The sequence below is a fragment of the Physeter macrocephalus genome, chromosome 8, assembly GCF_002837175.3.
Source record: "Physeter macrocephalus isolate SW-GA chromosome 8, ASM283717v5, whole genome shotgun sequence".
Taxonomy (NCBI): Eukaryota; Metazoa; Chordata; class Mammalia; order Artiodactyla; family Physeteridae; genus Physeter; species Physeter macrocephalus.
The window spans coordinates 92,870,258-92,896,423 of record NC_041221.1 but is presented as its reverse complement, the minus strand read 5'-3'; the positions used below and the strand labels follow the sequence as shown (position 1 = coordinate 92,896,423).

The 26,166-nt window shown below is 35.5% G+C and overlaps 1 protein-coding gene across 1 annotated transcript in view; it reads left to right on the top strand.

The window, feature by feature from the left end:
- Positions 1–26,166, top strand: part of LOC114486797 (uncharacterized) — a 167,372-nt gene that overhangs the window by 30,545 nt on the left and 110,661 nt on the right. The window contains exons 6-7 of the mRNA XM_028493433.2: positions 411–512; positions 1,749–1,844. Coding sequence (XP_028349234.1) covers positions 411–416 — 6 coding nt within the window. The 3' untranslated portion in view covers positions 417–512; positions 1,749–1,844. The remainder of the gene's footprint in view (positions 1–410; positions 513–1,748; positions 1,845–26,166) is intronic.

Genomic DNA, 26,166 nt, shown 5'->3' with positions numbered 1-26,166 from the left:
ATTAACAAAAATATTTTGTAATTTCCTCAGTTATTGCTACTGGTGATGAGGGATGAAAAGTTGGCATGCATTCATGTTTTGAGCATTTTCATTATACACTTCGGATTTTACATGTCAGAAGCAATTTTTGTTTTAGTTAAGACAGCTGAGAACATTTTTACTTGGGGATAGAGGTCAGGCTGTGATTATTTGTATTTTTAGGTCAATGATATATGGAATACAATTAATATGTCAGAGTAAATACATGTACATTTTTTGTATGTAAGTATTATACAGTATTTATATATTTTTGTGACTTTATTTTTAGTTCATCAGGACACAGTGGTTGGGACCAAGGCATAGGTTTCATTGCCATGTTGACAATTTTATTTTGTTATTTTCTGTGACCACTGGTAACACTTATCTTTCAGGTATAAGCTGTTATTCACCAGGGAGCTTTGGCAAGAGAATGGCTGTATCAGGAAGTCCATCTCCACCGTGGAAAAACAACTTGAAGCTCGTCTTTATTGACTGTGAGTCAGTGTCATCGTCATACAGGAAAGATCATGCTAGTATTATTTCATGTTTTCAGTGTTATCAAACAACAGTTTGGTTTAAATTTTGTTTTGTGAGACATCATTAGGATGTTGAACCATAATGCTTCATTACTTATGTCTAAAGGATTGCATAAAAGTCAACCTAATAGGGCTTCCCTGGTGGTGCAGTGGTTGAGAGTCCGCCTGCCAATGCAGGGGACGCGGGTTCGTGCCCCGGTCCAGGAAGATCCCACATGCTGCGGAGTGGCTAGGTCCGTGAGCCATGGCCGCTGAGCCTGTGCGTCCGGAGCCTGTGCTCCGCAGCGGGAGAGGTCACAACAGTGAGAGGCCCGCGTACCGCAAAAAAAAAAAAAAAAAGTCAACCTAATAGTAAAAAAGAATGTAAGTAATAATATGGTGTTTATGAATATACCTAAAAGTAGTTTGATTAGTTTCTCTCTCTCACCTCTATTCTTTTTTTTTTTTTTTTGTGGTACGCGGGCCTCTCACTGTTGTGGCCTCTCCCGTTGCGGAGCACAGGCTCCGGACGCTCAGGCTCAGCGGCCATGGCTCTCTCACCTCTATTCTTATTTCTATATAACACATGCTAGTTAACTTACAATTCATGACTTTTATTTGAATAAATATTGGCTAGAACAGAATCACATGTATTACATGCTTATTTAAAATATATTACTGATTTCAGGAAATTTCAGAATAACTGCAGTGTAATTGTATAGATTCTCTTCCATTTTCAAATACATAGATTATTTGGTCTTTCATCTGGTAGCCATTGTTAATGCTTGCCGCAGGTTTGCTATCCCAGAGATACAGTGGATGACTACATATATACGTTTAATATTATCACAAGAGTTAGTGTATCTATGTAGCAATCTTTAGTTCAGGTTAATATCATTTAATGCATATTTAATAATCATAACTTCATTTTACTATATTAATTACATTTGTGACTTGACCCAACCTTACCTAACCATGAGTATGTGTATATATGTATATATGTATACATACATATGTATGTATGTATATATGTATGTATAAATAACTTGATACAGTTACTGATGTTGCTTTGGCCCTCTTTATTCTAGTTGTTTTCACTTGAATCATCTTCATTGTCAGGTCGTCAAAGTAAATTTTCTTTTACGGTCTTGCTTTACTAGTATTCTACCTTATTTATAGTTTTATTGTTATTATCTTTTTATTTTTTTCTTACAGAGTATAAACAAATCCCAAGGTCAGAGACTGGTAGGGCTGATGCTCACTGAAGTCAAAGAAAGGCCTCACTCTAGGGAGAGGATCCTTATACGACAGGTACATGTTGTTACATGATTATAACCAGCCTTACCATCTGTACTAAATCTTTTTGTAAGAGGCAATGAAATAAAAAAAGGAATGACATGGCACTGTATTTGAAGAAAAGGTTTGGTTGTACCATTTTCCTTTTCCTTTAAAAAGGCTCGCAGTATTCCTGTAGTAAGATTGGACTCTTCTTCCCATGCTCTGTAAGTAATTAAGTGTAATGATGCATTTTTCAAAATCTCTTTCCTTGAAAACATTATTTTTAGATGATTTGTCTCATATTAATATTATTGTTTTCACATTAAGCCTACATCAAACATTTGCAGTTGGACTAGACTTTGGAAATTTCTTTAATATAATGCTAGTCAGACAAAATTATTTAGTATATAAATATGAGATTATCGTAACTAGAATCATTTCTGTTGTACCTATAATAATAAGATACTATTTATTGAATAATTACTATTTGCTCAGCCCTGTGCTGAGGGCTTTCTGGGCCTCATTGTATCTCCACAACAGTGTTGTGGGGCAGGAATAATTATCCCAGGTTTGCAGATAAGGAAACTAAGACTTAGAGAGTTTCATAATTTGTATAACGTCAGTGGCTGACCCAGGATTCCAACCCTGGACTCTCTGACAGAGCTTCTGCTCAAAGCTCCTGTTTATAAACAGGAGCTTTATGTATGCAGTTCAAGACTAGGCTACTTTATTTTTGAAGCATAGTCTGGCTAGTTCACAGTGTTTTTGTACTAGTGATTGAGGTATGCCAAAATGTGTCTGTGGAAAACATTTGCTTTTGTGACTTTACATGGACATAACTTTTGACAGTCTGTCAGTATATTATCCATGCTTAATATTGTGTATGTAGGCATGTGCATATATCACATGTATGAATTCTTTAAGTAGAATCTTGATGATGCCTCCTTGGTAAGCTTGGTGTATCTTTAGTGTCTGCCCCACTCTTCAGGTAGTAGAATTGCTGTTCTGTTCACAAGTTTGCTAGAGGCTGAGACCCTTGTTTTGGGAGGTTATTTACATATGAATATAAGACAGGTAGGCTAAAATGGTGATATTAATTCTCTATCAGATACACAATGAAATGTGAAATGTTAGTTTGACCATTGTTGAAGAAAGCCAGATGCATAAATTGTTTAGACATTATGGAAACCTATGGTCCTGTGATTTTTATGCTTAAAATTCTTCAAAGGTTTCTATTGTTTATAAGATATATATTGTGTTAATGTACATATAGGACTTTTGTTATTGGGCCATTGCATACTGTTTCAGGCTTACCTCTGGCAGCCTTCTCCCTTACTACCCAACATCATATATATTCCTTACATGTCGACTTCAGTTAAACTGAATAGCTTGTAGTAACCCTACTGTAATTAGCTATTTGGCACTTCTTTATTAATATTCTTCTTCTTATCATTATGATCTTTCCTCCTTGCTCCCTGGTGAGTACAAACTTTTCATTCAAGATTCAGCTTTGGTACTTCCCTGAAGACTTCCGTGACTACTGACCTCTGTCATTGTAGCTTACATTCTTTGAGCCTTTCCACTACATAGATCTGTTCTAGAACCTATATTTTATTGTACTTATTTACCTATAGACTATAGATTTCTTAAGGGCAAGTAAAAAGGTTGTCATTCATTTTTCTCATTCCCAGTTTTTAGCACAATATCTGACACATAATAGATGCTTAATAAGCATTTGTTGAATGAATGGTTAATCTCTGTTGGAAAGAAAAGATGATCCTCACAGTTGGTGTGATAATGGTGATAAAGTGAATTCCAAGGTGGAGTGCTGCTACGCTTTTCACACATGCAGTGTGAAAAACAGTATCTTTCCTGAGGTCTCACCATAATCGTACTTGCTTCTTGGAGTCAATATAGTATATGTCTGGAATTTGTTATCTTGAACACCATTTATTGTTGGAAATTAACTCACAAAATTTAGATAGTTAAATTTTTCATAAATATTAGATTTCAATAATGAGTAGAATAGGTCTTGACTTAAGGACTTATTACTTTCCTTAAGGAAGGCCACATGTGGTCTGGTGTTATAATCAGTCTAAAGTTGTATAAAGACTATTTTGCTTGAAAATTATGAAAAGTAAGTCAAAGAATGAGCCTATTTGTTATCACATTTAAAGTTCTATTTGCTTTAAAATTGTGTAATTCTTATGTCATGCCATCTTGATTAAAATGCTAATAATGGCCAGTATTATCAGAGTGACAAATTCTTACATAGTTTAGTAGTTTTACATTTTGAAAAACACTAACTTATCATATTACCCCTTTAGTAATATGCCAAGCTTTAAGTTGGTTTATATTTTTAATATTTAGTAAGATCATACTAATAACTGTAGTATATAGTATATATCTATTATATAATTCAATGGTTATATATTATAATAACTTAATATTTATATATATTTAATAAGAAATATATATTATTTAATAACATATATTAGAGGTCAAGTGTTCTTTGGCCATCAGCTTATGTTATAGTTTTGACTGAGGAAATAGTATACAATGAAGATATTAATAGGAAGTTTAATGCTTCTGATAGTAACAAAATTCTGTTAAATGATTTTAATTGTTTTAGACTATATAGAAACAACTTAAGAAAATACACTGAATCAGAATAAGCTATCCTAAAATAGCATATTCACTAAATAATTTAAGTAAAATAAGGCGAGTGTTGAGGGGGTTGGAAGGAATGAAATTTTCTTTGCTAAAGCTATAAACACTAAGACTTTTAATTTCGTAGGAAGACATTAAATACTCTGGTCATCAACTTGTATATCCTTTAGCCTATTTAATAGTCAAAAACTTCTAAGTAAATATGTGTGATTTAATTTGTGCTGCTGAGAAACAGTGATCAAAGTGGCAATAAAAGTCACATAATGAAATAAGAATACTAAAAAAAAATCCAGGGATTTTACTGTGGCTCATTATTCATTCCATTTCTGGCAGCTTTCATGATTACAAATCACTTGATTGACTAACTAGACATTCTCAAAGTGAATTATGAATCAGGTTCATTTTTCCTGGTTGATAGTTGGCACATGCTGTAACTCATACTTTGTGATATATCAAATTCTTGTAACAGAAATAAGAGATATAATCAACTATTTATTTCAGGAAAACTAAATTGCCTTTTCAAAAAATGAAATGTTGCTAACATTTTAACAACACAATGTAATTCCTGCTTTAGTTTCCCAGGGTGGAAATCATAGTGGTGACGTTATTTTTCAGTTAAAAAAAATCTTTAGAATGATTTTCTATCAGGCGTAAAACTCCTATTGATATCAGTGCTATAGGCTGCTTGGGCAGTTGCCTGAGCCTAGGTTGCAAAAACAGTTACATTTCTTTCTTAGTATTTGAAAAATGCATGTTGGAGGAATGGTACATTTTTAACATTTTCCTTTGTAGGAAATGCATTTTCCCCTAAATATCTAATTCATAATGAAGCCATGATGTTGTAAACTTTAAAACGTGAAGCATTTTAATGCTTATTAATAAAGAGGGTCTCTTTTTGAGTAGAGAAAAGGATCCGTAGTGACCTGAACCTTGAATCTTTCCATTCGTAAAACCAAATCAAGGGGGTCAGTTCTGCTTTCAAATGAATTTTGTTCTCTTTTGACTTATTAAGAGTTCTTTATGCATAACTACACTGGCAATTGAATGGCAGAAAATTCCTGTAGTATAACTGCATTTTCTTTGATCCCATCCACCCAAGCAATTGAAAATAAATGGGTGCTCCATAATGTGATATATTCAAAATTTGAGAATTTTGCACAAAATTCAGTGATTGCCGTAGTAAAAGTGAGGTCCCTTCATTGAAAATTCTGAGGCTTGAGAATGTAGAGCCCAATTGTTTAACAGTATTATTATGAGATCCTCTTACTAATAAAAATATTGTGTATGATAAAGTCATTCTGTGTTACTTATAAACGCAAAATCATCAAAGTTAATGGAAACTTTGCATGTATAAGGATCATAGAATTGTACTGCCATAATTTCCCTCTATGTAAAAGCACAGTAATTAATATCTCAGAGTTCCAATGCCTTTTAACTTGCTTTCTTTTATGAATAAGATTTATTTATATTAGAACCAAAAATTGTTTTATTGCTGTATCATTGTCCTTAAAAATGTTTTACAAAACTTTTCTTCTGAATAAAATTCTTCTATCATATTATTTTATATGAAAAGGTGGAATAGTAACTTATAAATACACATCATTTTATAAACACAGCTATAAGCTTTTAATTTTAATGTTGTGTTATCTCTAGAATTGTCTAAAGTTCTTGAATTTATGCTCTAGTCACCTTGAAATTTCATTTTTATCCCCTAACACCATTAATTATGTGCCTAGTAGTTAAAATTGCTATTAAAATCTTTTATGGGATTAAAATTTTATTCCTGATTAGGCAATGAATTATATATTTAATCAGTTATTATATTCATTTAAAAATTATGATCAAAAGATTAATTCTCCAAAGATGTTTTTAACAATATAAACCATTCTAGTAGAATTGGAATTAAGGAATTAGAATTGGAGAGACAAAGGATCAATTTACTAATTATAGAAAAAAACACATAAAATATTTTATGCCTTTGGTAGATTTTGTGAAATGACCATAAACTAAAGTGGGGCTGTAAAATACTGTCGATTTTCCAGCCTGGCTCAGTGCTTTTTACCTCTGTGACATAGCTGTACATTTGGAATCTAGAAACATTTATTGTACTTCTTTAGGTATATTGAGGTAAGCAATATATAGTAAAATGGGCTTTTGTTGCTGTGACCTGTCCGTAAGACTTGGGAATAGAAGAAGACTGGGATGGAAAGGAGGAGACAAAAATATTTTTTTAAGCCACAGAAATAGACTGAATTATTTTGATCATTTGTTTATGTTGACTTAAAATAGATTTCTAGATTGTCTCCATTTTGTGATGTACAACCTGATTGCTTCCATTAATTGATTGCCTTGAACAATTTAGCATTAGTATAGTCATTGTGAGAGGGGATGGAAGTATCTGGAGATTATGGGAAAACTGAAGTAAAATATTCAAGAATAAATTTCTGGTATTTGCATTTCCAGGTAAATGTTTAAAGGGTTCAGGATGTCCGATATAAATAAAATCTGCCAAAGGCTTGTGTTCCAGAGTTTACACTTTAACCCTTGACATTTTTTCTCCCTCCCTTTTCTCACTAAATGTACAAGAAAATAAAATTTGCATTTTTGTAACATGGTCCAGGCATCTCATATTACATAAATATATATTGCATTTCTCAATATCAGCATTACATTGGTGTCCCTATTCTAGTTTTGTACAATGAAAGTGGCAGTTTCTATCCTGGTAATATAAAGTGAATTTTTAAGTAGCATCCGATATATTAAAATTTATGGCCCTTTTGAGTATTTTTGGTTAAATCCTTCCTTGGCATAGATTTGATAAGATCTTTATTTCTCTTGTTTAGGTATATGCTAAAGGGTGGAACTACAGAATAATAGGTGTGGAGTACACAATTATGATATCTTACTTTTTATTACATGAACACTAATATGGTATAAGTGCACGCTGTATGATTTTAGGCCTGTATGCTATTGATGTTATGGATAATCTTTAAAAGAATTCTTTAAGAACCTTCTTTTGGACTTCCCTGATTAAGCCTTTGCCTTCCAATGCAGGGAGTGCGGGTTCAATCCCTGGCTGGGGAGCTAAGATCCCGTATGCCTCGTGGCCAAAAAACCAAAACTTAAAAAACAGAAGCAATATTGTAACAAATTCAATAAAGACTTAAAAAAGAATCTCTTTTTAACTGGATTTAATGATATATGGTTAAAAAATGATATATGGTTTTGATCCTGAGAAGTCTGTATGTTATTATGCAAAAAAATTCAAGGGACTTGAATTTTGAAGGTGATAGATGCTGGTTGGAATCAGTAATTGAGGATTGATATCAAAGAAGAACAGAAAAAAGTCATTTTGTTTTAGTTAAAACTAAAGGTTGAAAGCAACATATAATAATATTTTTGGTGTATTCTACTTTTGATGTCAACTTTGTACTTTAAAGCAGTGGTCCCCAACCTTTTTGGCACCAGGGACCGGTTTCGTGGAGGACAATTTTTCCATGGACCCGGGGGTGGGGAGAGGGGATGGTTCGGGCGGTAATGCGAGCGATGGGGGCCTCAGATGAAGCTTTGCTCACTCACTGGCTGCTCACCTCCTGCTGTGTGGCCCGGTTCCTAACAGGCCGTGGACTGGTAGCGGTCCGTGGCCTGGAGGTTGGGGACCTCTGTTTTAAAGCCTCAAAACAAATCGTTCACTTTAGTTGGTGTATTAGTTAGGATTCTCCAGAGAAACAGAACCAATAAGATAATATATAACGTATACATATACACACATGCATTTATGATTTATTTTAAGAGAGTGGCTCGCGTGGTTGTGGGGACTTGGCGCGTCTAAATCAGGTAGGGCAGGCTGGTGGGCTGTAAACTTAGGCAGAAGATAACGCTGCAGTCTGGAGGCAGAATTTCTTGTCTGGGACTTTGCTCTTAAGGCCTTCAGCTCATGGGATGAGGCCCACCCACGTTATTGAGGGTAATTCTGTTACCTAAAGTCAGCTGACTGTAGATGGTAACTATATCTACAGGTAACGCCTAACACAGTAATGCTAACAAGTGTTTGATTAAATAACTGGGTACGATAGCATAGCCAAGTTGACACATAAAATTAATCATTAGAGTTGGTCATTAAAAAAATTGTTTATGTCACAAGTCACAGAAATGCCTAGGGTCAAACTATCACCACAGAACATGTTAGGCAACTTTCTTGAAATGAAAACTGTCAGTTCCAGAGATAATAGCTGATATCCATTTGTTCATTAACAAATATTAATTTACTGCTCTGTATGTGCCTATACTGGGAAAGAATGGCATGCAAGACCATGAATGGACTCTACTTTCACGTAGTTTACTGATAAATGTTGATGCTTAGGAAAAAGGCAAAAAGTGGTTGTTAACACAAAAACGAATCCACTTGACAGAAGCCCAGTTTTCCTCTGACTTGCCTTATGTTAATTTACATACACAAACCTTATGATATCTCAAAGTGTAAAATAGTCAGCTTTCCCTTTGATTATTTGTATTACTTCCATATTGTTCTTTTGAGATTTCTAAGAACAGTTTTGGAAAATTTTCATATTTTAGTTCATTGGTACTGTGGAACTGACTGTTTTTAAAGCACCATGCCCTTTAATCTGTAAGTAGAAACTCTTCTCTGTATCAGTTTACATTGCCCTTATGTTTATTTATTATGTGCTGTAAAAATCATAATAAAAACTCTTTTAAAACTGAGAACTATTATATGCTAGATACTTTATAAAATGTCTCTCTAATTCCTTCATTCATAGCTCTGTTTTAGAGATGAGGAAATCGATGTTCAGAGAGGTTAAATAACTTGCCCATGGTTATACAACCTGTAGGTGATGGAACATGACTGAAACTCAATTCTGTCTGGATCTGAAGCCCATGTTTTTTTCCCTATCCTACCCAACTTGTCTTTGTATGAAACTTCTTAGGTTGGCTACTGGATCTCTTGGAACAGCCTATATAATTATATATTTCTCAGACTGTAAGGATCCCTGTTAGTTTTCATTATAATTTAGGGCTAAATAAAAGTTTCTGTTTTATACTGAATATACAACTTTTGGCAAATGACTAAAATGTGCTATTTCCCTTTTTGCCTTGGCTGCCTATAAGCTGAAGTTTAATATTTTTAACATAAATTTATTTATTCATTTATTTAGTTTTGGCTGTGTTGGGTCTTCGTTGCTTCACACGGGCTTTCTCTAGTTGTGGTGAGCGGGGGCTACTCTTCGTTGCAGTGCAAGGGCTTCTCGTTCCGGTGGCTTCTCTTGTTGCAGAGCATGGGCTGTAGGCATGTGGGCTTCAGTAATTGTGGCATGCAGGCTCAGTAGTTATAGCTCATGGGCTCTAGAGCGCAGGCTCAGTAGTTGTGACACACGGGCTTAATTGCTCTGTGGCATGTGTTGCGGTGGCTTCTCTTGTTGCAGAGCATGGGCTGTAGGCATGTGGGCTTCAGTAATTGTGGCATGCAGGCTCAGTAGTTATAGCTCATGGGCTCTAGAGCGCAGGCTCAGTAGTTGTGACACACGGGCTTAATTGCTCTGTGGCATGTGGGATCTTCCCGGACCAGGGCTCGAACCCATGTCCCCTGCATTGGCAGGCAGGTTCTTAACCACTGCACCACCAGGGAAGTCCCAAATTTAATATTAATACTACTCGCATTTAGTAATTTACTCATCTGTGGTTCCTTGTGTAACCATGTTCTACATTTGTTCATTTAATTACTGAGCTCTCCTTTATCTTTAGTTTTAAATTAACCTGTTGTATAAGCTGTTTTAAATTATAAATCAACACAGTTTTTCAAAGAAGGGAGGTATGGATTATAGATAGATGAAAATGAATACAGAATATTTATTTATTATTTTGTAATCTGATTGCTTTGTTTTTTTCACTGATGTGTCCATGTACTTAAAACAATATATAACACACAGTAGATGTTAGTGAATGTGTAGATTGAATTCATATAACCTTCTCTCAGACATCTAGTTGATTCTAAGCAGAGTTTAAATTTGGTTACATTTAATGCATTTACTGATGTGGTAGACTTCGCTGTCCTATTTTTCACTTTCCATTTGACATGCCTTTTCTCTCCCTTTTTACTTTCTTTTGGATTGATATGATGATTAATTTTATGTGTCAACTTGACTAGGCCACAGGGTGCCCAGATAGTTCATCAAACATTGTGGTGTGTCCATGAGTGTATTTCTGAATGAGATTAACATTTGAATTGGTAGATTGAGTAAAGCAGATTGCCCTTCCCAATATGGGTGAGCCTCATCCAATCTCTTGAAGTTCTGAATAGAACAAAAAGATGAGTAAGAAGGAGTTCCTTTTACCTTATTGCCTTTGAGCTGGGACATCAGTTTTTTTTTTCCCCACCCTCAGACTCAACCTGAAACATCTTCCTGGGCCCCAAGCCTACTGGCTTTCAGACTAGGACCATACTATTGGCTCTCCTGGTTCTTAGGCCTTTGGACTTGGACTGGAACTATACCATCAGCTCTCCTGAGTCTGCTGATTGCTGACTGCAGATCTTGGGACTTGTCAGCCTCCAAAATTGCATTGGCCAATTTCTCATAATAAATATTTCTCTCTCTCTCTAGATACACACACACCCCACCCTATTGGTTTTGGTTCTGTTTCTCTGGGTAACGCTGACTAATACAATTGATAATTTTTTTATTATTCCATTTTCCCTCTAATAATATAGAAGTTATACATTCTGTTTCTATTCATTTATTGGTTACTCTAGAAATTATAATAAACATAATTATCAGTCTCAAGTCAGTCATTACCTTTAACTTCCTTCTGGATAATATAAACACTTTAGAATACTTTAACCCCAATCCCCCTCTCCTGAACATTGTTGTGTTATGTTTATCTTTAACCCCACGAGACTTTATTACTATGAATTTTTATACTTGATATTTATGTATATATACTCACGTATTTGTCACTTTATTTGCTCTTGGTTCTTTCTTGCTGGTTAGGTCTTTTATCTGGGAGCTCATTGCTGCTAGCTGTAGTTTATCTTTAGCATTTCTTCTAGAGAATATCTGCTGATGACACACTGCATTTTCATTGTTCTGAAGAAGTTTCTATTTTCTGTTCATTCTATAAACATATTTCGCTGGGTATAAAATTCAGGGATGGCAATTTTGTTTGTCCTTGTGTTTAAGATCTCATTCCATTGTTTTCTGATTTTCACTGTTGTTTTTGTGATGCCAGTTACTAGTCTGACTTTCATGTATGTATATATGTATGTGTATTCATATATGTGTGTGTATATATAGCTTTGGGGTATATCATAATTTTGCATATTAATTTAATTCACCCATTTCAAGTATATATTCAATGAATTTTTTAGTAAATTTAGTAAGTTGTGCAGCCATCACCATTGATCAGTTTTGGGGCATTCCTGTCACCCAAATAAGATTCCTTATGTTCCTTAACTGTTAATCTCTATCCCCTCTCCTTTTTTCTGAATTGAAGTATAGTTGCTTTACAATGTTGTGTTAGTTTCGGGTGTACAGCAAAGTGATTCAGTTGTATATGTATATATATATTCTTTTTCAGATTCTTTTCTATTGTAGGTTATTACAAGATATTGAATATATTTCCCTGTGCTATGTAGTAGGTCCTTGTTGTTTATTTATTTTATATATAGTAGTGGGTATCTGTTAATCCCAAACTCCTAATTTATCTCCCCCAGTTTTCCCCTTTGGTAACTTCTATCCCTTCTCCTTTACTCCAGACAATACTAATCTATTTTTTTTCTCTGTAGATTTTCCTTTCTTGGAAATTTCATATAAGTCAAATCATACAATATGGGTCTTTTGTGCTAGTATTCTTTGACTTAGGATAACGTATATATATATATGTAGCTTAACCTTCCCCTCCCCATATCCAAAAGTCCATACACATATATATATATATTTTTTTTTTTTGTGGTATGTGAGCCTCTCACTGTTGTGGCCTCTCCCATTGCAGAGCACAGGCTCCGGACGCGCAGGCTCAGCGGCCATGGCTCACGGGCCTAGCCGCTCTGTGGCATGTGGGATCCTCCCGGACCGGGGCACGAACCCGCGTCCCCTGCTTCGGCAGGTGGACTTTCAACCACTGTGCCACCAGGGAAGCCCTAACATATATATTTTTTTACACTGAAAGTATTTGATGTCTAACCTCTTTGGTGTACTCAGTAAACATCTACTATGTTCAATCATTTATGAAAATTATGGAGGCTTCTGAAATACTAAGATATGTATAAGCATGAGAATACTACTAAATATGATAATAATTTCATTAGGATGCTTTATTGTGTTTCACTTGTGTAATGTTACTGTTTAATATTAACATTTTAATTTATTATTTATTTTATTATTTTTTATTTTTATTTCTATTTTTATTTTATTTTATTATTATTTTTTGTTTTTTTGTTTTTCTCAGATGTGGGCCTCTCACTGTTGTGGCCTCTCCCATTGCGGAGCACAGGCTCCAGACGCACAGGCTCAGCGGCCATGGCTCACGGGCCCAGCCGCTCCGTGGCATGTGGGATCTTCCCGGACCGGGGCATGAACCCGTGTCCCCTTCATTGGCAGGCGGACTCTCAACCACTGCGCCACCAGGGAAGCCCTCTATTTTTATTTTTATTTTTAAAATTTTCATTTAATATTCGAGTATAGTTGATTAACAGTGTTGTGTTAGTTTCAGGTGTACAGCAAAGTAATTCAGTTATACATATACATGTATGTATTCTTTTTTCAAATTCTTTTCCCATTTAGCTTATTACAGAATACTGAGCAGAGTTCCTTATGCTATACAGTAGGTCATTGTTGGTTATGTATTTTTTTTTTTTTTTGCGGTACGCGGGCCTCTCACTGTTGTGGCCTTTCCCGTTGCGGAGCACAGGCTCTGGACGCGCAGGCTCAGCAGACATGGCCCACGGTCCCAGCCGCTCCGCGGCATGTGGGATCCTCCCGGACCGGGGCACGAACCTGTGTCCCCTGCATCAACAGGCGGATTCTCAACCACTGCGCCACCAGGGAAGCCCTGGTTATGTATTTTAAATATAGCAGTGTGTACGTGTCAATCCCAAACTCCCAATCTATCCCTCCCCCCCAACCCTTCCCCTCTAGAATAATATTTTTGAGGTTCATATATGTCAAAGCATGTGTTAGTAATTTGTTCGTTTTATTGATGAGTAGTATTCCACTGTATGCATATACTACATCATGTCTGTCCATTCATCAGTTGATGGATATTTAGGTTTATATGGTTTTCAACTATGAATATGAGTAATGCTGCTAAGAGAATCCATGTGTAAGTCTTTGTGTAAATACATGTTTTAATTGCTCTTGGGTAGATACCTAAAATTGTTCAGTCATTTGGAACATTTATTTTTAGCTTTTTATGAGACTGCCAAACTGTCCAAAGTGGTTGCATCATTTTATATTCCCACCAGCAAAGTATGAGGAGTCTTGTTTCTCTACATCCTTGCTAACATTTGCTATTATCTGTTTTTTTTAAAAAAATTATTATAGCCCTTCTAGTGGGTGTGAAATTGCTTCTCATTGTGGTTTTAATTTGCATTTTACTAAACTAATGATACTGAATACCTTTTTGTGTGCTTATTATCCACTCATATATCTTCTTCGGTGAAATGCTTTGTGAAAAATTTTACCCAATTTTTTATTGTGTTGTTTGTCTTCTTGTATACAAAGAGTTCTTTGAATATTTTGTACACAAATCCTTTGTAAGATGTATGTTTCCCAAATATTTTCTCCCAATCTGTTGCTTGTCTTTTAATTTTCATAATAATATCTTTAGAAGTATAAAAGATTTGAATTTTGATGAGGTCTAATTTAACAGATTTTAAAAAATGAACCATGTTTTTGGTGTCATATCTAAGAAAGTTTTGCCTAACCTAAGGTCTTGAAGATAATCACCTATGTTTTCTTTTGAAAGTTTGATTTGGCTCTAACATTTAAATGTGTGATCTGTTTTGTGTTATTTTTTATTTTTATTTTTTGCCGTACGCGGGCCTCTCACTGTTGTGGCCTCTCCCGTTGCGGAGCACAGGCTCTGGATGCGCAGGCTCAGCGGCCATGGCTCACGGGCCCAGCCGCTCCACGGCATGTGGGATCTTCCCGGACTGGGGCATGAACCTGTGTCCCCTGCATCGGCATGCGGACTCTCCACCACTGCGCCACCAGGGAAGCCCTGTGTTATTTTTAATGTATAGTGTGAAATAAAGGTATAACTTTATCTTTTGGCATATGGATATCCAGTTTTCCTAGTACCATTAATTGAAAAGGCTGTCTTTTCCCTCAGTGAATTTCCTTTGCACCTTTGCTGAAAATTAGTTTCTTTTCTAGTGATCTACATGTCTGTCCTTGTGCCAGTATACTACATTGTGTTGATAACTACTGAAGTAGCTTTATATTAAGTTTTGAAATTGGGAAGTATATGTTACCCAGCTTTGTTTGTCTTTTTCAAAATTGTTTTGGCATTCTATATAAATTCTCTATAAATTTTGCCATTCTATATAATTTGCAATTCTAAATACATTTTAGGATCATCTTGCCAATATCTGCCAAAAGGCTGCTGAAATTCTGGTAGCAATTGATGTATGAATCAATCTGGGGAAAATTGCCATCTTAACAGTTTTGAACTTTCCACTCTACAACCGTGGTATCTTGACCTTCTTTTGAAGGTAATCTTTCTCTGTCCCTCCCTCTGCTGCACCTGATTTCTTTTAAAGTCTTTCTCTTTACTTTTGGTTTTAAATGGTTTCATGATGATGTGTTTAAGTGTGGATTTCCTTTTATTTATACTGCTTGGGAAATTTTGGCTTCTTGTATATGTGAATTGGTGTCTTTCATTAGTTCTGGAAAATTTTGTTGATCTATTCAAATATCTTTTTTATTGAATCTAAAGTACCATCAATTTTAAGATGTACCATTCAGGTACCACTAAAAGAGAAAAAATTACTACTAATGCCTTAATAATAGTATTATTTAATGAATGAATTGGTCATATTGACCCTGGTTGCTTAGAAATTTATCGTTTTCTCAAAACGATTTGGCACACATCTCCACAATTGCGTTGCTTGATGTATAGTCTTTTACATTTATCTCTGTAAGAAAGCGTATCACAATTTCATATACTTTCTTAGGTTCTGTAAGTAATTAGTTGTTGCTTTGCAAGGTGTCCAAATCAATTCAGACTGCTATAACAAAATACCGTAAACTGGGTGGCTTAAACAACAAACACTTATCTCTCACAGTTCTGAAGGTTGGGAAGTCCAAGATCAAGGTGCTGGCATATTCTGTGTCTGGTGAGGACCCTCTTCCTGGTTTGTAGATGGCTGACTTCTTGCTGTATTTTTACATGGTGGGGAAGAGAGATCATCTCTCTCATGTTTCTTCTTATAAGGGCACTAATTCCATTCATGAAAGTTCCACCCTCAAGACCTAATTACCTCCCAAAGGTCCTACCTCTAAATACCATCAAATTGGGATTAGGACTTTAACATATGAACTTTGTGGGGAACACAAATATTTAGTCCATAGTATAAGAATATAATCACCACTCATTTGTGGTCATTATTTTAATTATGAATATTTGCTTCACTAATGTCTGATTGTGTGCCTTTCTGTAATGCAATAGCTTTTAAAAGCTTTTCTGAAGTATAATTTACATTGCAGTAACTTCTCAATGGCAAATCATCATTTTTAAAAATTTACTTTTTCAAGGTGTATGTGATGATTTAATATACATATACATCGTGAAATGATTACTACAATCAACTTAATGCATCCATTACCTCACATAGTCAGTTTTTTTTGGTAGTGTGAACACTTAAGATCTACTTTCTTAGCAAATTTCAAGTATGTAATACAGTATTTTTAACTATAATGTTGTACTTTAGATCCTCATTATTCATATTTTAACTGAAAGTTTGTACACTGTGGACATCACATCCCCATTTCCCTCACCCCCACTCCTGTCAACCACTGTTCTACTCTCTGGTTCTATGTGTTTGACTTTTTTAGATTCTAAATGTAATAAGTGAGATCTACAGTGTTTGTCTGTCTCTGTCTGATTTATTTCACTTAGCATAATGTCCTCCAGATTCATCCATATTGTTGAAAATGACAGAATTTCCTTCCTTTTGGAAGGAAATTGGCTGAATAATATTCCACTGTGTGTGTGTGTGTGTGTGTGTGTGTGTGTGTGTGTATACACCACATTTTCCTTATCTGTTCATCCATTGATGGACACTTAGGTTATTTCCATATCTTGGCTGTTGTGAATAATGCTGCAGTGAACACAGGAGTGCAGATATCTCTTTGAGATAGCAATTTTATTTCTTTTGGTTATGCACCCAGAAGTAGGATTGCTGGATCATATGGTAGTTATATTTTTTAATTTCTTGAGGAACCTCCATGCTTTTTCCTATAATAGCTGTATCATTTATATTCCAACCAACATTGTACAAGTGTTCTCCTCCAAACCCTTTCCAACACTTGTTATTTCTTGTCTTTTTGATAATAGCCACCCTAATAGGTGTGAGATGATAGCTCATTTTAGTTTTGATTTGCATTTCCCTGATGGTTAGTGGTGTTGAACACCTTTTCATACACCTGTTGGCAATTTGTATGTCTTCTTTGGAAAAATGTCTATTCAGATCTTTTGCCTATTTTTTTTTTTTTTTTTTTTTTGTGGTATGGGGGCCTCTCACTGTTGTGGCCTCTCCTGTTGCAGAGCACAGGCTCTAGACACGCAGGCTCAGTGGCCATGGCTCACGGGCCTAGCTGCTCCGCGGCGTGTGGGGTCTTCCCGGACTGGGGCACGAACCCATGTCCCCTGCGTCGGCAGGCGGACTCTCAACCACTGCGCCACCAGGGAAGCCCTCTTTTGCCTATTTTAAAATCAGGTTATTATTATTATTTTTGCTATTGGTTTGTATTAGTTATTTATATATTTTGGGTATTAACCTCTTATCCGATATATGTGATTTGCAAATATTGGATTTTAAATTTTAGTCATTGTATTTTTAATTTCTAGAAATTTTATTTGATTTTTTTTCAAATCTGCTCTTTTACTTTTTATAATTTCCTGTACCTACGTATATTTTCAAGCATGCTATTAATTAATTAATTTTTAATGTAGTAAGCATAGTTTTGTAATTTGTTTCTGATAATTCTAATATTTGGAGTCTTAAGGGATCTCTTTCAGTCGTCTTTCATTTATGCAGACTTTTGACCATGGTGCTTTGTTTCCTTGTATGCTTGGTTATTTTTCTTATTGCCCTCATAAAATTATTTGGAGAGTTCTGGAGGCTTAGACTATACTTACCTTTCTATAGGGAAGATTTGCATTTGCTTTTGCTAAAGAACCTGTGCCATTTCACCAACAGTTTGAGGTTCCCTACTCAGTCAAGGTAATGAGAACCTGGTCAGCTAATCCCCACAAGGGCCAGCCTATGGCCAAAGATTTTCAGTAATGGAAGGCTGAGAGTTTATGGTTTCAGGTCTTATTTTAAGTTTTAACCCATTTCAAGTTAATTTTTGTGAGTGGTATGAGATAGATGTTCTTTTGTATCTGAGAACAGAGGTTCCACCCTCTTTTCCTTCTCTTTTTTCTCCTGCTTCTCTTAGTGCCAAAGCAACCTTCACCCCACTGTCCTAGGGGTGTGGTTGAGAATGGGGAAGACAGGTTTCATTCTAGGTATTACCTTTGAGGTCCAACTTAATAAGGCGAGGGTTTTCTGTTAGCCACCCCAGTTTAGGTGGGGCTCTTTGCCTTTGATGTTCCAGAATTGAAGCTTAAATTTGCCAATTGGCAGTTGTCTTCATAGGTTTTTGATGTTCTACTTACTAGAGAGATAGCATTGGGTTTTATATTTCACTAAGCATTCAGTGTGACAGTTCCCCATTATCATGTCAGCTCAGTGCTTTAAAGTGATGGCATTTAAAAAAAATTCTTCATTTTTCATTTTCAGCAGGAGGGATGGTCTTAACTAGTAGTTCTCAGCTGGGGATGATTTCATCCCCTTGAGGGACATTTGGCAACGTCTGAAGATATTTTTGGCTCTTATAATTGGGGTTGGGGGAGCTACTGACATCTAGTCAGTAGAGACCAGTGATGCTTCTAAACATTCTACAATACATAGGATACCCTCCTGCAAGAAAGAATTATCCAGCCCCAAATGCCAATAATACCAAGGTCTAAAAAATTTAGACTTCCATTACTGAAAATAAACATTCAAGAAGATAGTTTATAATTTTAAAATTTGGAGTTTGAATAAATTGTCATACTTCCACAAATTTTATTTCATACTAATGTATATCAAGTTTTATACTCCAGCTACAGAAGATTTCCTAAACCAATTTTTTTCATGAGTATTACCATTAAGATCACATTAAGAAATATAATATGTTTTATCCTGGTACTTGTTGGCAGGGTTGAAACTAGGGTGAGGTGAGCAATGCACTTGCTTCAGGCACAAAATTCACAGTGGACAAAATATCAAAATTTTAAATAGAGACAGGTAACTAACTACGTTGTGCTGTATTGGAACCTGAGGCAAAAAGAAAAATAAGTAATACTCTGTATTAATTTAATATTTTGATAGATATTTTGTTCACCATCAGTTACATAGCAATGCACTTGCTTCAGGCACAAAATTCACAGTGGACAAAATATCAAAATTTTAAATAGAGACAGTTAACTAACTACGTTGTGCTGTATTGGAACCTGAGGCAAAAAGAAAAATAAGTAATACCGACTCTGTATTAATTTAAAATTTTGATATTTTGTTCATCATCAGTTTTTTACATAAATTCTGATTATTTAAAATAAGGCATTAAAATATTATTTATCTTGATTGCTGAGTTTTTTTGCACCTTCTTAAATTTGCACCCAAGGTACCTTACTCCTCTCATCTTAGTCCTGACCCTGCTTGTTGGTGAGACATTCTGGCTAGGTAGCTAACATAGGATGGAGGGACCAGGGCTGACAATAGACTTTATTTCTAGGGCAGGACAGGTGCTAGAATGACTGTCCTAATATAAGGTTGGGGACAGTTTGAGGAACAGTGGCATAATGTTCAAATATTCAGTTATCTCTAGTAATCTCAAATATTCACTATACTTTGAATAAAAAGATTCTTGTTTAGGGGATTCAAGGTAAAGTTGCAAGGGCCTCATAGTCATACCAAGCATATCAGTAAGAAACTGAGTTGGTAATTCCTTATAAGAGAGCAGACATATAGGAAGCAGTTGATTGGTGTCCTTAAGAGAGGAGGCATAGCCACCAGACTTAAGACCATAGCTGTAACGATTAGGTTGTGATTTCTGCTGAGGGAGATTGAAAGTTCATGGCTTACTATGCTAGTCATAGAAAAAGGGTAATGAGAAGTCATTCTTTCTGACTGCGGTACATTAGAGGCAAGGGAAGCCTCAAAAACTTGGGTTTGGTAGCCCTGTTTATCACATGGGAGGAGTGAAGCTTATGGAAACCAGTTGGTCAGCCTTTACCTTCCTCACTTCCTGTGCTCCCCCTACTTAATGTGGTGAATGACGAAATGATAAGAGGTACTAAGTTTTCACTGAAGCAGTTTAGGATTTTATTTTATTTTTATTTAAAAATTTTTATTGGAATATAGTTGATTTACAATGTTGTATTAGTTTCTGCTGTAGAGCAAAGTGAATCAGCTATAAATATACATATATCCACTCGTTTTTAGATTCTTTTCCATATAGGTCATATTGAGTAGAGTTCCCTGTGCTATACAGTAGGTCCTTATTAGTTATCTGTTTTATATATAGTAGTGTATATGTATCAATCCCAATCTCCCATTTTATCCCTCCCTCCCTTTCCCCCTGGTAACCATAAGTTTGTTTTCTACATCTGTGACTCTATTTCTCTTTTGTAAATAAGTTCATTTGTACCATTTTTTTTTTTAGATTCTCCACATATAAGCAGTATCATATAATATTTGTCTTTCTCTTACTTCACTCAGTATAACAATCTCTAGGACCATCCATATTACTGCAAATGGCATTATTTTGTTTTTTTTATGGCTGAGTAATATTCTATTGTATATATGTACCACATCTTCTTTATACATTCCTCTGTTGATGGACATTTAGGTTGGTTCCATGTCCTGGCTATTGTAAATAGCGCTGCAGTGAACATTTGGGTGCATGTATCTTTACAAATAATGGTTTTCTCTGGATATATATATGCCCAGGAGTGGGATTGCTGGATCATGTGATAGCTCTATTTTTAGTTTTTTAAGGACCCTCCATACTGTTCTCCATAGTGGCTGTACCAATTTACACTCCCAACAACAATGTAGGAGGGTTCCCTTTTTTCCAAACCCTCTCCAGAATCTATTGTTTCTAGATTTTTGGATGATGGCCATTCTGACCAGTGTGAGATGATACCTCATTGTAGTTTTGAATTGCATTTCTCTAATAATTAGTGATGTTGAACATCTTTTCATGTGCTTTTTGGCCATCTTTATCTCTTCTTTGGTGAAATGTCTGTCTATATCTTCCACCCATTTTTTGATTGGCTTTTTTTTTTTAAATTGAGCTGCATGAGCTGTTTGTATATTTTGGAGATTAATCCCTTGTCGATCGCTTTGTTTGCGAATATTTTCTCCCATTCTGTGGGTTGTCTTTTCGTTTTGTTTATAGTTTCCTTTGCTGTGCAAAAGCTTTTAAGTTAATTAGGTCCCATTTGCTTATTTTTGTTTTTATTTTCATCACTCTAGGAGGTAGATCAAAAAAGATCTTGCTTCAATTTATGTCAGAGAGTGTTCTGCCTGTTTTCCTCTAAGAGTTTGATAGTATCCGGCCTTATATTTAGGTCTGTAATCCATTTTGAGTTTATTTTTGTGTGTGGTGTTAGGGATTGTTCTACTTTCATTCTTTCACATGTAGCTGTCCAGTTTTGCCAGCACCACTTATTGAAGAGGCTGTCTTTTCCCCATTGTATATTCTTGCCTCCTTTGTAATGGATTAGTTGACCATAGCTGCATGGGTTTATCTCTGGGCTTTCTATCCTGCTCCATTGATCTATATTTCTGTTTTTGTGCCAGTACCATGCTGTTTTGATGACTGTAGCTTTGTAGTATAGTCTGAGGTCAGGGCGCTTGATTCCTCCAGCTCTGTTTTTCTTTCTCAAGATTGCTTTGGCTATTTAGCATCTTTTGTGTCTCCATACAAATTATAAAATTTTTTGTTCTAATTCTGTGAAAATGCCATTGGTAATTTGGTAGGGATTGCATTGAATCTGTAGATTGCTTTGGCTAGTGTAGTAATTTTGACAATATTGATTCTTTTAATCCAAGAATGTGGTATATCTCTCCATCTGTTTGTGTCGTCTTTGATTTCTTTCATTAGTATCTTATAGTTTTCTGAGTACAGGTCTTTTGCCTCCTTAGGTAGATTTATTCCTAGGTATTTTATTCTTTTTGTTGCAATGGTAAATGGGATTGTTTCCTTAATTTTCTGATCTTTCATTGTTAATGTATAGGGGTACAAGAGATTTTTTTCTGTGTATTAATTTTGTATTCTGCAACTTTACCAAATTCATTTCTGGTGGCATCTTTAGGATTCTCTATGTATAGTATCATGTCATCTGCAAACAGTGACAGTTTTACTTCTTCTTTTCCAATATGTATTCCTTTTATTTCTTTTTCTTCTCTGATTGCCATGGTTAGGACTTCCAAAACTATGTTGAATAAAAGTGGTGAGAGTGGACATCCTTGTCTTGTTCCTGATCTTAGAGGAAATGCTTTCAGTTTTTCAGTGTTGAGAATGATATTTGCTGTGGGTTTGTCATACATGTCCTTTATTATGTTGAGGTATGTTTCCTCTATACCCACTTTTTGGAGAGTTTTTATCATAAATGGGTGTTGAATTTTGTCAAAAGCTTTTTCTGCATCTATTGAGATGATCATATGGTTTTTCTTCTTCAATTTGTTAATATGGTGTATCACATTGATTGATTTGCGTATATTGAAGCATCCTTGCATCCCTGGGATAAATCCCACTTGATCATGGTGTATGATCCTTTTAATGTGTTGTTGGCTTTGGTTTGCTAGTATTTTGTTGAGGATTTTTTTATATTTTGTTTTTAAAAAAATTTAATTAATTAATTAATTTATTTTTGGCTGTGTTGGGTTGTCGTTGCTGTGCGTGGGTTTTCTCTGGTTGCGGTGAGCTGGGGCTACTCTTTGTTATGGTGCACAGGCTTCTCATTGTGGTGGCTTCTCTTGTTGCAGAGCATGGGCTGTAGGCACACGGGCTTCAGTAGTTGTGGCACGCTGGCTCAGTAGTTGTGGCTTGTGGGCTCTAGAGCCCAGGCTCAATAGTTGTGGCACGCAGGCTTAGTTGCTCTACAGCATGAGAGATCTTCCTGGACCAGAGCTCGAACCCATGTCCCCTGCATTGGCAGGCAGATTCTCAACCACTGCACCACCAGGGAAGTCCCTGTTGAGGATTTTTGTGTCTTTGTTCATTAGTGATATTGGCCTGTAATTTTCTTTTTTTTGTGATATCTTTGTCTGGTTTTGGTATTAGTGTGATGGTGGCCTTGTAGAATGAGCTTGGGAGTGTTCCTTCCTCTGCAATTTTTTGGAAGATTTTCAGAAGGATTGATGTTAACTCTTCTCTAAATGTTTCATAGAATTTACCTGTGAAGCCGTCTGGTCCTGGACTTTGGTTTGTTGGAACATTTTTAATCATAGTTTCAATTTCAGTACTTGTGATAGGTCTGTTCATATTTTCTATTTCTTCTTGTGTTCAGCCTTGGAAGGTTGTACTTTTTTAAGAATTTGTCCATTTCTTTTAGGTTGTCCATTATTGGTGTATAGTTCCTTGTAGTAGTCTCTTTTGATCCTTTGTATTTCTGTGGTGTCCGTTGTAACTTCTCCTTTCTTATTTCTAATTTTATTGATTTGAGTCCTCTCCCTTTTTTTTCTTGATGAGTTTGGCTAAAGGTTTATCAATTTTGCTTATCTTCTCAAAGAACCAGCTTTTAGTTTCATTGATCTTTGCTATTGTTTCCTTCGTTTCTATTTCATTTATTTCTGCTCTGATCTTTATGATTTATTTCCTTCTACTAACTTTGGGTTTTGTTTGTTCTTCTTTCTTTAGTTGCTTTAGATGTAAGGTTAGGTTGTTTATTGGAGATTTTTCTTGTTTCTTGAGGTAGGATTATATTGCTATAAATTCCCTCTTAGGACTGCTTTTGCTGCATCCCATAGGTTTTGGATCACTGTGTTTTTGTTGTCATTTGTCTTTAGGTATTTTTTGATTTCCTCTTTGATTTCTTCAGTGATCCATTGATTGTTTAGTAACATATTTTTAGTTTAGGAATTTCTTACCTTAGTCAAAATGAACCCAGATACAGGGCAAGACAGAGCCTTCAGGTGGAAGGGGGGCCTTGTTGAACCACTTTTAGGAGTTAGGGAAGCCTGAGGCAAGGGAAATGAAGTGAGAACTAATGTTGGAAAGTGTTTTGAAGCATTTATTTCTAAATTGTTTTATTAAAACAGCCATTTGTGTGTCATCAAATCACTCATGTGTCCAGCAGCAAATCATGTGTACAACAGAGTAGTGACTATCTTCCTTTATTGGTGTTCCCATGCTTTTTCCCCTGGAATCTCTCAATTCCAATTGTATCACAGCAGTTTTATTGTGTTTTTCCAGTGGGCAAAATGTGTCCACTTGTGAGTATGTGTATTTTAAATGTTTTTGAAAGGAAACTTCTTCTTTATGAGTGCTCATTTCTCAGATATGTTCTTGTTTTAGATTTTAGCACAACAGAACTAAAACTGTAAAAGGTCGCTTTGAGTTAAGTGTCATAAATCATGTTAAAACTACTGTCTGTTTGCATTACAGAAGAAACACTGAGGGCTTCAAAGCAATTTTTAGTGCTGGAATGTCAAAGAAGTAAAGGAATGCTAGCAGTCAGGATTCCATAACGACAGCCCCTTGAGCCTGGTAAAGCGTCAGAGCTACAAAGAATGATGGGCTTTGCAAGCAGTATCTGCAGAGTGGGCTACAGCCCTTGAAATAAAAAGAAATGGAATCCAGCAACATCTTGATGCATAATAGGTCTCAGCAGTACTGTGAAAGATCTTACCATTTTTTTTTTTCTTTTTAAATAGATGACACACACTCATCAGGCATATTCTTCCTTGGTGGAAGAGGATATTCAACACTGATGACGTCCCATTTTTTTTTTCTTGGCACATTTACCCCCTAGTTCCCAAAATACCATTCTTGCCTGTATATAAAATCAATGACAACTGTAATATATATTTTTGAAATAATTCCAGTGATGATTTTAAAACATTGAAGATAAACTAATCACATAGCAATTTAGGAAGTTAATTGGCAGCCCAGAGTACATTCATGGTCATGAGGCATATTCTAAAAGCTTTTTTGATTGTACATGATTGCCAAGGGAGCTTATTGTAGACTAATCCATATAGGTCTGAAGATTCTTTGACACTGGCCTGCTTGTAAATAAGTTGCTTTATTTTTTCTCTTTCTTTGTCTCTTTTTTTCTCCTTGATTCTTGCAGATTTATTCTGTTGTCTATATCAGCTTCTTAACAGTGCTTTATAGTTTCAAGTTGTCATGTTGTATACTGATTGTTTAAAATTTTTCCTCTTAATTTATCATAGGAGGAACTCTCTCTAAGGACTTCTATTTTAATTTTTCTTTAAAATTCTTTATTTCTTTTTCATTCTTTTAAAAATTTAAAATTTCCCCAGCATATTTATTTTCACATTATTTTATTTTTTTTCCTTTTCTCCCTACCCTCTTATATTTTCCTTTACTTTTTATTTTTTTGTAATGACTGCAGCTATGCCACAGACATGGCCAAAGAGAGAGTCTCTGTCACAGATGAGCAAAGTTAAGGACTTATTCATTCAATTTCTCTCTAACAGGTCTCTCAGTTAGCCTACGGATGCCCTCATAATACTCCTTACCCTAGTAACATGTGGGCTAACTTTTCTTATTGTACTTCCTGCTCTGTAGATGTCGTATTCAGTCTTTTGGAAAAGATATTACTTTGTAAAATTGCATGCTATCTGACTTTTATAGGTATCTGTTTTAAAACCTATGATTGCTGTTTTAGGCAAATAGAGAACCAAGAGGTAGGAGAGTACCTCTTGGGAAATGATCTTCCATTTAATATGCCTAGCCTAACCTTGCTGATAATCCAGGTGATGGTGAACCCCCTTAAAAATGTTCATGGGTCAAACTCTTGGTATAGCTTTTACACTAGCCTGGCTCTAATTTAGTTATTTCCTGGGTGATCCTCTTTGTTTGGCAGGGTCATGGGAGTATCCTTTGGGTATAAGGCCCTCCTAGCTCTTTTTCCTCATTATTTGGGTTAAGAATGTATCTATGACTACTAAGTAAGGAAAATGAAAATCTTGCTACTAGGAATTACATGATTTTAAAATATGGAAATGGGATTTATTTTCACTAAATGTTTCACTGTAATACTGCTTTCTTTTAATGTTAAATTGAGAAAGCCTTTACTTTCTTTCATTTTTTTTTTTTTTTTTTTTTTTTTTTTTTGTGGTATGCGGGCCTCCCTCCGTTGCGGCCTCTCCCGTTGTGGAGCACAG